A 17,952-nucleotide genomic window follows, 5' to 3' on the forward strand; every position below is an offset into this window, starting at 1 on the left:
TTTCCCCCTGTCTTTTTTCACTAGTGTTTTGATTAACATGGATTTCCCCCCTTTTTTAACTTTTCATGCCTCTCTTGAGGCTTGTATTTGTAGATTGAATTTTCTGTTCAGTTCTGGGCTTTTCATTAGGAAAGTTTTAAAGTCCCCTATTTAATTGAATGCCCATCTTTTCCCCAGAAAGATTATGTTTAATTTTGCTGGGTAGTGCATTCTTGGTTGTAATCCCAGTTCATTTGCCCTCTGGAATATAAAATTCCAAGTCCTCATATCCTTTAATGTTGAAGCTGCCAGGTCTTGTATAATTCTGATTGTTGTTCCTTGAAATTTAAATTGTTTCTTTCTGGCTGCTTGCAGTATTTTCTCCTTTACTTGATAGGTCCAGAGTTTAGCTACAATATTCCTTGGAGTTTTCCATTTGGAATCTCTTTCATGTGATTGGTAGATTCTTTCAATGACCAATTTTTCCTCTGATTATAAGACATTGGGGCAGTTCTCCTTGATAATGTCCTGAAATATGATGGCTAGGCTCTTTTTTTGATCATGGTCCTCAGATACTCAGTTTATTCTTATATTGTCCCTCCTGGATCAATTTTCCAGGTCTGTTGTTTTTCTGAAGAGGTATTTTATGTTTTCTTCTACTTTAATATTTTTTTGATTCTGCTTTACTTCTTCATATTGTCTCATTGAGTAATTTGCTTGCATCTGCCCAATTCTCATTCTTAAAGAATTATTTTCCCCTGTTAGCTTTTGCACCTCCTTTTCCAATTTTCCAGTTGTATTTTTAAGGCATTATTTTCTTTTTTGAAGCTATTGACTTTCTCTTGCTTAACTCTCATTTCTTTCCCAATTTTTCTTCTACCTCTCTTATTTTGTTTATAAAATCCTTTTCAAACTCTTCCAGGAGGGCTTTTTGGTCTCAAAACCAATTCTCCTTCTCTTTTAAGGTTTCACTTGTAGGCATTTTATCATTGTTGTCCTTCTCTGAGTTTGTTTTGATCCTCCCTGTCTCCATAGTAATTTTCAATGGTGAGGGTTTTTTTTTGTTTCTTATTCATATTTTAATTTTATGTTAGCCTCTTTTGTACATTTTAAGGTTGAGTTCTGCTCCTGGGATATGGCATGCACTGCCCAGAGCTCCCTTTGCTGGAGGCCAGGGGCTGAGTCACCAGCTTTCTGCTCTAAGATGTCAGCAGTTTGCAGCTTGCTCACTACACTCGAGTGACCTAGCTTAGTTGGGCCTGTTTGGTAGCTGATACCACAGCTGGCAGATTGCCTTCTGCATTGGGGCTGGAGGACTCACAACTGGCCTGCTATGCCACAAGCTGGCTGAGCTAGGACCTTGGACATTCAACTGCTGATCTGTGCTGTGATGAAGAGTCTTTTGTTGGCTTGCACAAACACTCTGCACCGAGCTGTGCTCCCCTTTTACCCAGATGAAACAGACCTTTCCTGAAGATCTTCTAGGTTATCTTAAATCAGAAGATTGTTTCACTTCATTTTTTTTGTAGGTTTTACAGCTCCAGAATCTGATGAGAGGCTTAACTTAATGTTGTTTCTGAAGGAAATTTGGGCGAGCTCAAGAAGCTTCCTGGTTTCACTCTACTATCTTGGCTCTGCCTCCAGTACTCCTTTTTTTCCTTTTCTAAAAATTAAAACTATCAGGTAAGCTAGGTGGCACAATGGATAGAGCACTGACCCTGGATTCAGGAGGACCTGAGTTCAAATATGGCCTCAGACACTTCACACTTACTAGCTGTGTGACCCTGGGCAAGTCATTTAACCCCAATTGCCTCACCAAAAACAAAAGAAACAAAACAACAACAACAAAACTATGTAGGAAAATGTTTTAATGTATAGACTTATCTTGATGAATGTATTTTTTGCTTTTGTTTCTCATGAATGAGGTATATATACATAAATCAAATGTTCCATTCACTATTTTTTCCCATATGAATGCCTCCAATGTATATCTTTTTTTGAAGGTCCTCCCATCAATTATTAGGCACAGCCTTGCAGGATACGTTATTTTGCTTTTCAGCTTACATTCTTTTGCTTTCTGGAATATGATATTTCATTCTTTTCTCCAATGTCTTGTACTTATTATATATACCTAAGCAAATTGAATTTCCTTTCCTTTATACTGTACCTGAAGATTTTCCTCCTAGCTTTTTGAAAACCTAGCAAAATATAACTATTGCCATATTTCAAGCTTCCCTCTTCTTCCTATCTGTTGTTTTAATAATTTATTACTCTGCTTTTCTCTGTATTCAAAAGTTCTTTGAGTTTTCTTGTACTGTTCCTGTAGTGTGACATATTCTTTAAAATCCTGTTTCCAGGGAGCAGCTAGGTGGCACAGTGGATGAAGCACTGGCCCTGGATTCAGGAGGGCATAAGTTCAAATCTGGCCTCAGACACTTGACACTTACTAGCTGTGTGACCCTGGGCAAGTCACTTAACCCTCATTGCCCTGCAAATAAAATAAAATAAAATAAAATAAAATCCTGTTTCCAAAGAACTATGATCCTTCACTTATCTCTCTATATAATGTATCTGATACCATTTCCTTGAATTATATAGAATGCATGTTTGCTTTTTTCAAAATCATTTTATTTATATTCTTTGCTTCATTTTTTATCCTTTTTAATTATGACTTCTGAATTCATTTCCATCCTAACATCTTTAATATCTTATTCTTTTTGGAACTATTTCAAAATTTCTGAATGATTTTCTATAATATCAGAGGAGTTTGGAGAATTCTCTTTTTCACTGGGGATTTTTGATTTACTTTTATAGTATGATGTTTGTTCAGAGAAATATGACTCCTTTAGATTCTTACTTGTTTTTTATTTGTACTTATGAAGCTGGTTGTTGGTTTATCTACTTGGATACTAGACTTATAAACATCCTTCCTCTTTTAGTCCCAGCAGGTTGTTGTCCCTTCTCACTTTTGGCTTCATCCCTCCCTTTTACAATGACTGATTAGTTTGAGATCCTTAGGCTCTTGGTCTTGACCAAGGGGGCAGAGTGGGGGCAATATGCCAATACCAGACTGATGTAAACACTAAAGGGAGAAGACTCAATCCAACACAGTTTCCTGTCTTGTTTCATTTGGGTTTGGACACCCTGTCAGTTGTTCTGTCCTGCCTTCAATTCTCCATTCCTCTCCTCCACTAATGCCCTAATTGCCCTTTTGTTCACTGGGAAGAACCAATGTCTTCTACCTCTTGTGAAAAGTTAGGAGAGGTCATACTTAATCATTGCTATTACTGAGAGAAGGCTAAGGTTGGGAAGACTGAGTGAGAATGCTAAGGATTTTCATTGCCTGATGCTATTTCTTTTTTTTTTTTCTTCTTGTGGGGCAATGAGGGTTAAGTGACTTGCCCAGGGTCGCACTGCTAGTAAGCATCAAGTGTCTAAGGCTAGATTTGAACTCAGGTCTTCCTGAATCTGGGGCTGGTGCTTTATCCACTGCACCACCTAGCTGCCCCCACCTGATGTTATTTCATAAAGATTTTAACTTTTGTATTGGTTCTGTATTCATTATTGTGGTTTGAACTTTGACTAAGATTTGGTGTATATTTTCTATATTACTTGGCACATATTTATTAACATTAGTTGACTGACTGGCTTTTGATGTTAGGTAGTGCAGTAAGTATAAAACAATTGTTCAGTTCAGTCATGTCCAACTCTTCATGACCCTGTGGACCATAGTACACCAATACATGGGCTTTCTTGACAAAGACACTGAAGTGGTTAGTAATTTACTGCTTCAGTAGATTAAGACAGTTAAATGACTTGACTAGGGTCAGAGAGCTAGTAGGTGTCTACTGCCATATTTGAACTCATGTCTTCCTAACTCCAGGCCCAGCATTCTATTCACTTAGCCATCTTTCAGACTCTATAAAATAATTACTCCACCATATTTTCAATCATTTGATCCTTGTTACTGCTTTGTAATTGTGTATCATATCTTCTTATTTCTGTTATTTCTTTTAATTTTGTATAGATTTTCATATTTTTGTCATGTATTGATAGATTCTATATAGATGATTATTAGAAAATAACTCCTATGTTGGTCTGCAGTAGTACCTGTATAATAGGATATAATGAACTTTATTTTGAGTAATTTTATTTGCTGTTCACTTTTTTCATTGCATCCCAAAACTCTTCTGAAAAAACATATTCGTTATATATAGCTCTGATTCTTCTGCATAATCTAATAGCCTTCAAGATCCCAAAGGATCTTCTACAAGGAAGTAACGGAATAAGGCTTTCTTATTCTTGTAGCTATATTTTGAGGTTATGATAGGCTTCAGGTAAAACTGATCCTAAATTATAATATTAGAGAATCCCATTAGTAAAATATAGCACAATCTATAACTTGTCAATATGATGTTATCTCATTATGGTATGAAAGCTAGAGTTGGAGTGATAATCCAGCTTGGATTCCTGGGTAGCAGGTTTAACCCTCCAAGAGTTTTGTCTTAGAGAGGGTAGTATAAGCCTTTTCATACTCTTTAGTTTATGTTACACCTATTTTGTAGCCCCCAGATAAATTTCTTAAAGCTTAGATTTGTTTCATAACTAGAATCTCCCCCAAAGGGATTAACAAGGTTCATTCTAGAAATGTATTTAATGTACATACTCTCAAAACAAGTGAATTATTTATTACCTATAGCAGCAAAGGAATGTTTAAAACACACATGATTCATAAACTCATGCATTAAAATGCTTGCATCATTACAAATAAAGCATTGCAATTTCACCTAAGATATGCTGTCTGAGCAAGTAACTCAAAGTCTATTTCTTCTGGGCAGCACAAGGATACATGGCTCATTCTTCTATCTTTTCTTCCTCTTTTCCTCTAAGAACCTGCAGCTTCAGAGAGCACCTCTTTTGGGAAACTGGAAATGATTGATTAAGGAACACCCCTAATCCCAATGTAGAGACTAGGCTTGAAATGTAGATACATGAGGATCAACCAAAAGCCACTGGGCAAGGTCAAGGTCCTGACACCATTGAAACATGCTTCATGAGATGGCCAATAATAATATACTAATAATATAGAATATATTACAATATAATAATAATATAGACTAATTATCACTCTTATTGATAATTATAGTAATAGCAGAAGTCCTATGAAATGATATTAACATTCTTTACTATAAAAATAAAACTGCAAATTTTCTTTTAGACCAAGATGTTTGGGAATACTGTTTTAGTATTTCTTCATAATAGCTTAATAATTTCTGTTATTTTAGAGAAAGCCAATAACATTTTAAAATAGAACTTTTTTCATAGTGACTGTATACCACTTCTCTTTTAGTGCAAAATTTGCTCATTCCAATTCTTTCTTCAATTACATTGATTCTAAAGGGTAGCATTTAACTTGTTTTCAATAATCAGTTTCAGGGCAATTTCTGCTGTTAACTATGCACTGAATAAATTAGCATTAGCAACAGAAATTGAATTCATAGTGTGTGTTAATAAAAATCAATTTTTTTCATGTGTAACTAACATTGTATCACTCTAGAGACTAAGATTCTGTCCTGAAGTTTTTCTCACATCCTTCCTTGGATGTTCTTTAAGATTTTCTAGAACTTCCTTCAATGTTTTCATTCTTTTAGTAAAAATAAATCCCATTCTATATTCTCTTTGCAGTCTGTGAGAAATTAAAAAACAAAATTAAGTTTTTTAAAGTCCTGGAAATCTCAAGCATTACAACAAATAGAATCCATGGACATATATGTGTGTGTGTGTATCTTTCAAATTGCTAAGTCTTAAGTCTCAAAGACTGAAGTACAAACAAATGAATGTATGAATTCTACCTCCTACTCTGTCTTGGTCTCATAATGTATATGTATCATTGTCTATGGTTGCCTGGGAAGTAGTCATTATCCCTATTCTTAGATTTCCAATAAAGTTAAAAACATCATTATTGTGATTGTTAAAAGATTGACATAGCAATATAACCTTCATAGAATTATTAGGAGATAAGAACAAAGGAATAATTTTCATCACATCACATCATATTATATATATATATATATATGTACATTTTTTCTTTCCTTCATTTCAAATTCAAGAGATTCATTCTCCTGCTGGGTGCAATGGGAATGAATTTCAGTGTGACCCTGATGGGAATTGTGTCCCTGACCTTTGGCGCTGTGATGGAGAAAAAGACTGTGAAGATGGCAGTGATGAAAAGGGCTGCAATGGCACTGTGCGTTTGTGTGATGAGAAAACCAAGTTTTCCTGTAAGAGCACAGGTAAGCAAAACATTGAATTGATGTCATGGCCTACCTGTTCTTACTGAAGTCACATTTTCACTTGAATTTGATTTGGTACTATTCTTATAACCTTGGGAATGTATATATGAGAATATTGGATAAATGCAGATAGCAATGATTATATTTCAGCCAGTAAATTTGCATTATCATAGTATCATAGATTTATAGGTGAAAAGAACCTTGAAGAACAAGTCCCAACCTTTTTTTTTAATTTAATTTTATTGTTTTGTTTTGTTGTTTGTTTTTTTTACAGATGAGGAAAATAGAGGAACAGAGAAGTTATATAAATTACCTAGGTTTCATGTATACCTGAGTCATTTTTTTTGGGGGGGGGGACAGGGCAATGAGGGTTAAGCGACTTGCCCAGGGTCACACATCTAGTAAGTGTCAAGTATCTGAGGTTGGATTTGAACTCAGGTCCTCCTGAATCCAGGGGTGGTGCTTTACCCACTCTGCCACCTAGCTGTGCCCTTACCTCAGTAATTTTCAAACCAGATCCTCCTGACTCCAAGTCCAATTGCCTATTCATTAGACCATACTACCTTTTATCAATTTATTCATACCACTTATTCATAATATTCAATATTTATTCATAACATTGATAGAATATTAGGGACTAAAAGACCCTAGAGATCATTTAGTCCAGCTTCCTTCATTTTACACAAGATAAAATTGAGCTCCTAATTCTTTGTTTTTAAAAAGAGGCCTCTTGTAAAATATATTCAATAAGCAATGAGAAGTCTTTCTGGAATTAAAAAATAAAAACTTGAAACATATTTTTTTCTTTCTTGAATGCTTTTTTTAAAAAAAGTTCAGCCATGATGGTACTACTGTGCAGTTCCATAATTTATTTGCCAGTAAGAAAAAGGAAAGGAAAAAAAAAAACACAAAGGCTGCTTTTCTTTACTTCCTGATATTCAAGAAGAAAGCATTGGAAATTATTGTACTGTTTATAGGAAGAGACAATTTAAGGTGTCTGTGGTTAGCCAGGCAAGTAGCATTCAAAATTCATTAGACACACAAACATTCAAATTGACTTCTCAGACTGGCATTGGACACTTCTATATTTTACAGGGTACTATCATCTCTTTGTCACTTGTCTATAGCTTGGCTGGGTAAATATAAGATCTGCACACAGCCAGTGCAATTTCTTAGAGAGAGATTACTCAGTAAACCTAAGCAAGAGAGATGGAAAAGGAAAGGGAGTATTAAATATATAACTTTTTATCTTTCTGCATTTCATTCAACTGACTGCCTACGGTCTGTTAAATGTCTATTATTATCCTTTTCTTTAGAGATTTAGTTAATACCCATGTCCTTCATAAGATGATAGTAAGTCTTATCATTCAAATATTTTATTTTTTTCTGATTAAATTTTTTTGTTGTTATTGTAATTTTTCTAATGGAGTCATTCAAAATTAATGATTTTCCGATTGTGTTTTCCATCCCAGTTGTAGCATCTGGGACTGACTGAACACATTTATATTTATCTTCTGTGCATAACAACAGGTTATCAATGGAATTTGGTTGAGAAAAGCATAGATTACAATGAACCAGTATTATGAGTTTCTGTGAAATGTGCCTGATTTCACTTGGTTCTACCCCACATTAGAGATTGTCCTAACAAGTGTATTGAAAGAAATTTCTGTGGGGATTCACTATGTATTCTTCAGCCATCCCTGGGGTTTCTTTTTCATGTGAAAATGTTATTAAATAGCTTAATCAGGGATTTTTAGTGTTCCCTATTGCTCCCAATTAAGCATTCTAACTAAAAAGTAAAAATGAAAAGCTATCACAGCTGAGAGTAAGCAAACACTGTGGAAACCACATGGCCAAAGGGCATTTGTAGATACAAAATGACATTTTGTGTCTTTTCTTAAACATGCCTCCTGGCTACAGTTAAGCATTTAAAACGAAAAGTTAAAAGCAAATATGGCTGTGGCTAAGTATTCCTGAAGCCCATTCCACTCCGAGAGTTTCTTTTGCAATAAAGTTACTTTTTTTTTTCCAAAAACCAAAAAAGAAAAAAATAAGTTTGCTTAGTCATGTTGTTGTCAGAACATTGAAACACTGTGTGACATTTTCAGTTAAATTTTATCATTCCGCATTCCAGATTTCACTTATATTATACTTTGAAAATTAATTTCCATTTAGACAAATACACCTTTAGATATAACTAGTATGATAATTAGGGGGAAATCTATTTTTTTTGGTTTTTGTTTTTGTGGGGCAATGAGGGTTAAATGACTTGCCAAAGTTCACACAGCTAGTAAGTGGGGGAATCTATTTTTAAGGAAGCAAATTATTTTACATCATATATATGTAAGAGATGTCATTGAGACATAGTACATTGAAATGTGAATGTGAAACCAGATAGACTTGGTTCAAATTGTGTTTATGCCACATACTTACTCTATGACTATAGTAAATCACTTCTCAGTTCTCTAGGCCAGGGCTTATTATACTTTTTCCACTCGTGGCCCCTTTTTGTCCAAGAAATTTTTATGTGACCCTAGGTTTATAACTTTATAGAATAAGTATACATAACATTTTACTGTTGCCAAATATTTTTGTGACCCCCTCCACACACATTTAATTATACAACCCCTCATGGGGTCAGGACCCACAGTTCAGGAAGCTAGGATCCAGGCAATCGTAGGTTGTAAGTTGCAGAATGACCTGCAATAGTACAGGAAGTTTCTCATTGGGTATTCCACACACCAGTGAAAACACAGGTCCATTGAAATAGATTTGTGTCTATGTACAAAAATACATATGTGTATGTATATATGTAAATTACACATTTCTAATGTTGCTTAAACAAAAAAAATCACTTCCTAATTAAATAATGGGCATGAGTAAATGAATGTGGCCAATTAGGTTAGGATATGGTTCCAGTAGTGGCAGCTGTGTGCTGGTCTTAGAGGCTGAAGGACCTGAGTTCAAATGTGACCTCAAACACTTACTAGCTGTATGATCCTGGACAAGTTGCTTTACCATATTTGCTTCAGTTTCCTCATCATTAAAATGAGCTGGAAAAGGAAATGGCAAACCACTATAGTATCTTTGCCAAGAAAATGCCAAATGGAGTCTTGAAGAGGCAGACACAACTAATTAAATAAATGCTTCCATTCCCATGTAGATTAGGTCTTCAGCCTCAGATGGCTTTGTTCTAAACTGGATATTTTGGTATGGAATGAGATTAGCCGTCCCCACTAATAGACTTTATACAGATAAATGTGAATGTGATACATCAATGTTATGAAATAAACACAATTTGAGATTCTTAGGAAAAATTCATGGCAAATCCCAAATATTTCCTAAGTTATGATTACATATTTTTTTTTAATCTATGGCTGGACTTTCTTGACTTTCCCACATGAGTGTAAGTATATTCAAACTTTTTCTTAATCAATTTCTGACAGAGAATGTCACCTACCAGGAATCTGGGAAAAATTAGTGAAAATAAACAGATGAAGCTTGGATACCATCACCAACCTTATGTTCAATCTTTCTATCCCATTTAAAGAGAAAAATATAACCTGTTGCCTTAATCTGTCTTTGTGTATGTGTTTAAATTGTCCTTAACTACTTGTTTAATATATTGCAGTTTGTGAAGATAATCAGAAAACATATAGTGAGTGCATTATGCTCTCTAATATTTCTAAAGTGTCACCAATGTTCAAATATGGGTACTTAATTTATTTAAATGTTCATCTACATATAACATAAAAGCATTTTTGTTGGCAACATAGGTTAATGAAATTAAATAATAACACATCTTGTCCTCTAAGACTGTATACTAAAGAAAAAAATATTTTTTGCTCTTTTCTATGACCATAAGATTCACCTCCTTCCTTCCCACTCCAATCCCTGGGCAATACCTTGCAAATGCATTCTGTGATTATAGAGTGAATACATAGGAGTAATGCAAAAATATTAGCATGCTCATCTAGAAAAAGAAATAAAAACAAATACAATCTGGTGCTTAGGGAAAAATAACCCTTTAAAAATATTTTTTCTGCTGTTAGCCTGTATAATAGAGGGAATTGTAGAAAAAATAGAAACAAAAACAACAAAAACAAAATCAAACAAACCTCCATTTTGTTTTGTTTTGTTTTTAATCTTCAGAAGGACACATCTGGTCAGGTTCACACCATACCCTCTCAGCCCTTTCTGGTGTGGTAGGTCTATGCATGTGTTTCTTTAAGGATTGTTGTAAAGAAGGCCTTTGGGGGAAAACGAAACACTTGCCCTAGGTAAACATTTCTGGAATAAAATATATATCTTTATAGAAATGGTGCAATGGAAAGAATGATGAACTTGGAGGAACAGGAACTGAGTTCAGATCCTGCTTCTGTCAACTTACTCTTTGTGTAACCTTGGGAGAGTTATTTAACCACTCTCCATCTTAGTGTGCTCATTGGGAAATTGAAAGACTTTGACTTGATGTTCTCTAAGGTTCCTTCTAACTCTATATCTGTGATTCTCTCAACACCTGTAGAAATAGAAGATAGACTATAGCTTTGCCTTTTTATGGGGCATATCTCTACCATTTTAGAAACATTTATACCATTTCTTAATCTGGTAGCCAAATAGGTATGGAATTGAGTAGATCCTTTCAGAAAATAGGAAAAACATAGCTAGAGAGGAAGAAGAATTGAGTTATGTATGACCATGCACTCAGGGTCTTTGAGTACATTTGCAAGAGCCAGGATCATTCACTTAGGGAAAAGGTTGAAGGTGGGTATTAGTAGTAGTCAACAGCTGTGGCATGTCATGGTCTAGTGAAGAAACATTTTCATTTACTTGTTTACACTGTTTTTGTTGTTTTCATTATACTTTTATCTTAAGAGAAAAAGTTTGAGAAGGAAAAAGAGGGAGAAAACAAGAGACAGGTTTAAAGTAGGGGTTGGGGAAAGGATATAATTGAAAGTGAAATTAAATTAACTTCTAAAAAGTTAAGGAAGTTTGCCAAAAACATGAGTGAATAGGTTAATGTAAGTAAGTTGTTTTGTTTGTTTGTTTGTTTTCCCACAAGGAGACTCTACTGCACAAGAGAACTAATATAGTGAACTTGGTAACCAAAAATTCAGTTCATCTAAATAAAATAGAGGACTGCTTCTCTTCATTCCTTTTATTCAACACATTTTTTATACCCTAGGATTCTCCTGAGCTTGGTGCCACTTGTGACTTTCTTATATTTACCAATAGTATCATTGTCCTGAGAGGCAGCATGGTGTGTGTGGTAGAAAGAAAACTGGTCTTGAAGTCAAAAATATTTGGATTTTAGGTTGTCCTTACAAACATACTAGGTAGGTGATCATAGACATCACTTATCCTTTCTGTTCCCCCAAGCAACTTTTGAATACTACAGAGTATAGTAATTTGGAGTCTGAATCCATGGAATGAGTTTCCAAATGGAGTACCTGTACCAAAAAAATCACAGATCTGGATAAAGATAGATGGATGAACAGATGGACACACACATAGACATAGACATGTACACATATGTATACATATACAAACATGTATATATGTGTGTGTATACATGCACACACACACACACACACACACATATATATATATATATATCTTGGTCATGTTGGAAAATGCAGAAACTGCTTTGACTTCTCCAAGTTCTGTTATTATTGTTTGTTTTTGATAAAAGTTCTAACATACATTCCTTCCTTTCTATTTCCACTTTTCACTTCCTAACTGTGTGACTGGCCAAGTCACTTAACCTCAATTGCCTTAAAAATCTGGGGCTATCTCCAGTCATCCTGATATATATCTTGCCACTGGACCCAGATGGCTTTGGAGGAGAGAGTGAGGTTGTTGATCTAGTACAGTCCTCCCTCACTTAAATCCAATTCACTGCAAGTCATGACATCACTTCAATGTTATGGTCCTCTTCGAGAACAAAGAACAAACAACAATTTCCACTTTTACAACCTTTAGCCCCTCTGCATCTTAATTATTTCAATAATTTAATTGCCTCTACCCTTCCATATCCAGTATATAACTCAAGTAATCCTATTTAATGTTGTCGAATTAACTCTCCATTTTCCTCTTATCATTACTGTATTCATAAATGACCCCATGATTTCCTGCTACCAAAAGGATTATGTTCAAACTCCTTAGCCTTGCAAATTCTAGATGTTCTCTATGGGAGCTTTCCAACTTTACATACTCTTATTTCCAACATGAATCTTGTACTGTAGCTAGGTTGTTTTTCACTATCTACAAATGTATCCAGCTAATTTCTACCAGCTTACATTTTTTTCATGCAGTAAGATACCAGAACTTCCAAATGGAGTACTTTTTATCATCCAGCAAACTAGTTCAAGAACAAAATACTAGTCAATTCCACTTCCACCTCAAATGTCTTTTCCTATATGGTTTTCCTAAAGCCTGTATCCAAAGGTAGTTTCTCTTTCCTCTTATATCTTATCTTACTTAATATCTGTGCTAATTATTTGCCAATTAGTCATATGCTAACCTATGCCACATTTCATATTGTTATATTTTCATTTAACAATATATGTTCACATGTTTCTTTGTCAACCATAGGCAAATACCATATCTCATACTTCTTGGTATCTCTCGAAACACCTACATCAGTGCTTTACATGCTAGATGAACAATATGCATTTGTGCATTAGAGCATATTTCTAGCAAATGTCATAGACTAACACATTTATTTCCCCCTAGTATGTCCATTATGGTAGAAATAGGAAACATTTGCATGTTATAAAGCTAAGTTAAGGGTTTAAGAATTAGAAGGTGAGGAGCAGCTAGGTGGTGCAGTAGACATAGCACCAGCCCTGGATTCAGGAGGACTTGAATTCAAATCCAACCTCAAACACTTGACACCTACTAGGTGTGACCCTGGGCATGCCACTTAACCCTTATTGCCATGAAAACAAAAAAGAGAAAGAATTAGAGGTTGAACCCTATGCTTCCACTATAAAGAAGTAACAGGTCGGGGGCGGCTAGGTGGCGCAGTGCATAAAACACCAGCCCTGGATTCAGGAGGACCTGAGTTCAAATCTGACCTCAGACACTTGACACTAGCAGTGTGACCCTGGGCAAGTCACTTAACCCCCATTGCCCTGCCCAAAAAACAAAAAACAAACAAACAAAAAAAAAGAAGTAACAGGTCCAAATCAGATTGAGTCCCTAGTTTTGGTTCACTAGCCCTTACTCTGACAATAACATTATTGTTTTTAATGTTATTATTAATAATAACCAGCATTTATATAGAGCTTTAAGGTTTTAAGACATTTTCAATTATTTTTTCTCATTAGGCTCTCTGGGCATAGAAATGCATTATTCAATTCCATAAAGTATTTTTGTTTTTGTCTTCATTTTCATATCTGCATGGATAAAATCAGATGATTGATTTAATCAGTGATGTGAAAAAAATCTAATTCAGGCCAATAAAGCAGTTATTTTGCCTGAATGATTATCCTCAACAAAACCCTTTCCTTTATCTTTTTTTTCTTATTGAAGGATTCCTATTGGAGCCTTTCTCTTTATTGCTGTATAAAATAACATGAAACAATATCTCAGTGTATAAATGAGGAATAGCAGCCCCTGCCTCTTTTCTGACACCTATTTGGCTAAGAAATAAAACTATGTGCATTATTAAAGGTCTATATGTAAAAATAAATAAATAGATAAAACCACAACTCAAATAGTATTAAATCAATTGGATGAACATGTGATTGTGTCTTTGAAATTTGACAAATGATTAGTTTCTTCACACATAAGTGTATTCTTCTATTAAATATGATCTGCCAGGCAGATCCCACAGCAGGTCAAATCCCCTATTATAAAATGGCTCTCCTTTCATTAATATGGAAGGAAGTCAACCAAAGAGAATTATTCTATAAACTGATGTATCTATAAAAATATTAAAATTGAGATTCCAAGCTCTAGCGGAAATCATATCAATTTATCTAGAATGGAGCCTGTTTCCTTGGCATTAACAATTTCCATTAGATTCCTTGTGATTGCTCTCTTTGTGCTGGTATTTAAAAAATTGCACATTTCAAAATAACAACAATTCAAGATAATCCCAGGGAAGATCACTACTTTTATGCAAATATTTGTATTTGGATATCCCTCACTCCACTCACCTGCTGTTTTGCTTTGTTTTCCATTCAATAGCCATGTGGCTATTATTACTTTAAGAACAAAGGCACAGTAACTGTAATGAAGTTTTGCACATGAACTTAACCAATTGCAAGGTACTATTGTAGAAAAACACTAGGAAATATTATGTGTGTTTAAATTTAGTGACTAACAGTTGACATTATACTCAGTGTGTATAAAGTTTAATTTGGGGTTTTCTCATTATATTAATTAATCAACAATGGGTAAGTACTATGTAACATCCTGTAAATGTGCATAATATATAATAATTTACATTTAAATTGATAAAATGGAAAAGGCCAGAAATTTGTAGAATTGTGGAAAGTTTTAAAAGAACTAAAATAAATTATTACTAAGATTCAGATATAATTTTAATTATAGTTCTACCTGCAAAATATAAACTATGGTTACTTAAAAATAGATATTAAAATTTCCATGATTTTATTCAGGCATGGGAAACTGCGGTTCTTAATACCCTGTGGAAGCAACATCCTAGTCATGTATATTACCAAACAGGCATAAGAAAATTCAACTGAGTAATTGTTGACATTTTTTGTTTTGAGGTCAAATTGATGGTGGGAGAGTTTTATGTCTATGGAAAATGTAAATTTGAACTTGTAGAGAAAGATTTCTAGCCTGAAAAACAATGTATTGAAGTTTTCCATCAATAGAGTCATTTAGGTATTAAGCTCCTACTTTGTGAAAATAATTGTCAGTAAAATGATGAATAAAACTAAATGAGTTGCTAAGATTCTGAGAAAGATCTATAGCAAAGCTAGCCTGTCTGACAAAAAAATATAATTGAAGGACTGTAGGTAAAAACCTATATGTTAAAGAACTATGAAAAATCCTTGAAGAACTTATTTAGGCTCAATGAGATCATTGTTTTCACCATCACTTTTTGTGCTAATGCAGATCACAACCTCTCATGTCTTCCACAAAGTTTTATGACTTCTTGTAACCAAAGCAAATTTTCACCTTGTGACCAAAATTCTGGTCATGAGCCTCTCTGAACTTAGGTATGTTAGTCCTTAGATGATAATCTGTCAGCATGCCATAAATAAAACCTTTCAAGTTTGGTAGGTTCTGGAAGAGTTTACCCTCTGTTGGCATGAGTTTCAAGGACTAAGCATTACCTCTACACACTATGAAGAAGCATCAGATATATTTGTGTGTGTGTGTATGTATATGTATGTATGTGTATGTATGTATGTATGCATGTATATGTATGTATGTATGCATATATACACACACACACACACACACATACAGGCTGTTCTAAGGTCAGAAACCATTTGTTGCAGAGACATGCAAAAGAAAGGATAAATGGGAGATCATTTGACTGTGGTGTAAAACACTAGAAAGAGTCAGGAAGCCCACATTTTCAGTTTCTTTATATCTCTAATTTTTAGATCTTGAATAAGTAATCTAAACTTTTTGGAACTCAGTATCCTCCTTTGGAATATGAGAGTGGTGAAATGTATATTTATCAAGATTTTTTTAGTTTGATCATTTTATGAGTTTTTCAAATTTAACATTTTAAAAGAAACATTAAATATCAAGTTATCTTTTATTTAGACATCCTTGATTATGTTGTGTCTTTTATCAATTTGAAATTATGTAATATATAATTATTTGTATATACCTGGAAGCTTTCTTATCTAAAATTTTTATTTAAAGCCATAATAAAACTTCATCTTCAAAAAGACCCATGGTACTTCAGAACTCAGAAGCTGTATATCAGCATAGGTTCACTAAAAAGATTATACTGAGCTAGCCACATTTTCTGTTTTGATATGGATATTAGACTAGTTCACCTACGGAATCTTGTATTTGTAGCACATTTGGAATTCACAAAATGATTTGACAAAGTCTCTCATTTGGATGCTTGGTAGATTCATAGATAGTTGAATAAAACTATGAAAAAAATATTCTTTAATAAATTGAAAAAATTCAATTAAAATTGAGAACATCCCAACTGGAAATGAAGAGGTATAGAGTAGATTCTAAGCAGGCTACAACACATTAAAAACAAGAAATAATGCAAGAAAAGTGGAGTAAAAGATGGCATCAGAGAAAACTCTGATCAAGAGGGAAAGAATCTGCTCAAGTATTGAGAATGAGGGAAAATAAGTGACCAGATGTCATGTACTATTGTCATGCAAACAATACGAGGATAAAGTGAGATAAGTCCCAAGGTAAATTGGTCGAATAATATGGACTGCAGTCATATAGAATGAGCAGTCATGGATGGATGGTGATATGCATCATTCAAAGTAATACCCCCAAAATGAAATCAGAAATGTATGTGAATAAAGGAGTTATGAGAGGTCTCCATTTTGTATCATAAATTCTCTTCTGTCTTTTCCTAGTCAACATTTTGATCAGTGATTTGGATGAAGGAAAGGTATGTCAATCAAATTTGAGGAAGAATCTAATAAGATTAAATTCAGTAGGAAAAAATAAAGTATTGCATCTGGACATTAAAAAAATATTAACTTTGTAAGTATAACATTGGGGAGGGATATATAGCTCCTCTAGAAAAAATGATCTGGGGATATTAGTAAACTGCATGCTAATGAGTCAGTGTTGTGATTTGGCATTCCAAAAAATCCCTAATATGATTATGGATTATATAAAGAGGGATGTAGCTTCCAGGATTAGGGAGATGAGAGAGCATCTATACTCTGTCCTCTTGAGCCCTCACAAGATATTTTGTTCAATTCTGGGCACCACAGTTTTGGGTTTTTTTGTTTGTTTGTTTGTTTTTTTGTGGGGCAATGGGGATTAAGTCTATTTCCCAGGGTCACACAGCTAGTAAGTGTCAAGTGTTTGAGGTTGGATTTGAACTCAGGTCCTCCTGAATCCAGGGCTTGTTCTTTATCCACTGCACCACCTAGCTGCCCTGGGCACCACAGTTTAAAATGACATTTGATAAGCTAGAGAGTGCCCAAAGGACAACGAACAGGATGGTGAAAAGCCTTGAGTCCACAATATACAAGGAACTAAGAACCAGACCTGTGTAACCTACAGGAAGGATGAAGGGAAGTGAAGAAGGAATTATACGATTCTTCAAATATACAAAGAGCTAGGTGTTTCAGTGGATAGTGTCATGCTTTGCATTTACCTTCTACAGGTGCAGAGAACAGAATGAGAACCAATGAAAACAGGAAATGGAGATGCAGATTTTAGTTTAATATCAAGAAACAATTGTTTAACACTTAAAACTGTGTCAAAGTGGAATACATCACTTTCCATATCAATGAGTTTTCCATTACTGGAAGTGTTCAACCAAATGGGCTGTTGTAGGCTTCATTTGAGATACTGTTGAAAGGTGTCATATACTGTATAGGTCAGACTAGATAACTCCAAATGTCTTTGAAAACCCTAAACTTCCATGATTGTCTTATCCTTGACAAAATGTTTGTTTTATTGTTTTATTTATCACTTTGTTTATTAATGACCTTATAGTAAAGGATGGATAATTTAAACTAACAAA

General features: G+C 34.3%; 1 protein-coding gene across 1 annotated transcript in view; it reads left to right on the top strand.

The window, feature by feature from the left end:
* LRP1B (LDL receptor related protein 1B) overlaps positions 1 to 17,952 on the top strand; it is a 2,279,180-nt gene that overhangs the window by 1,390,860 nt on the left and 870,368 nt on the right. The window contains 1 exon segment of the mRNA XM_043994810.1: positions 6,090 to 6,272. Within this exon segment, the coding sequence (XP_043850745.1) occupies positions 6,090 to 6,272 (183 nt within the window).

This window comes from Dromiciops gliroides, chromosome 3, assembly GCF_019393635.1.
Source record: "Dromiciops gliroides isolate mDroGli1 chromosome 3, mDroGli1.pri, whole genome shotgun sequence".
NCBI lineage: Eukaryota > Metazoa > Chordata > Mammalia > Microbiotheria > Microbiotheriidae > Dromiciops > Dromiciops gliroides.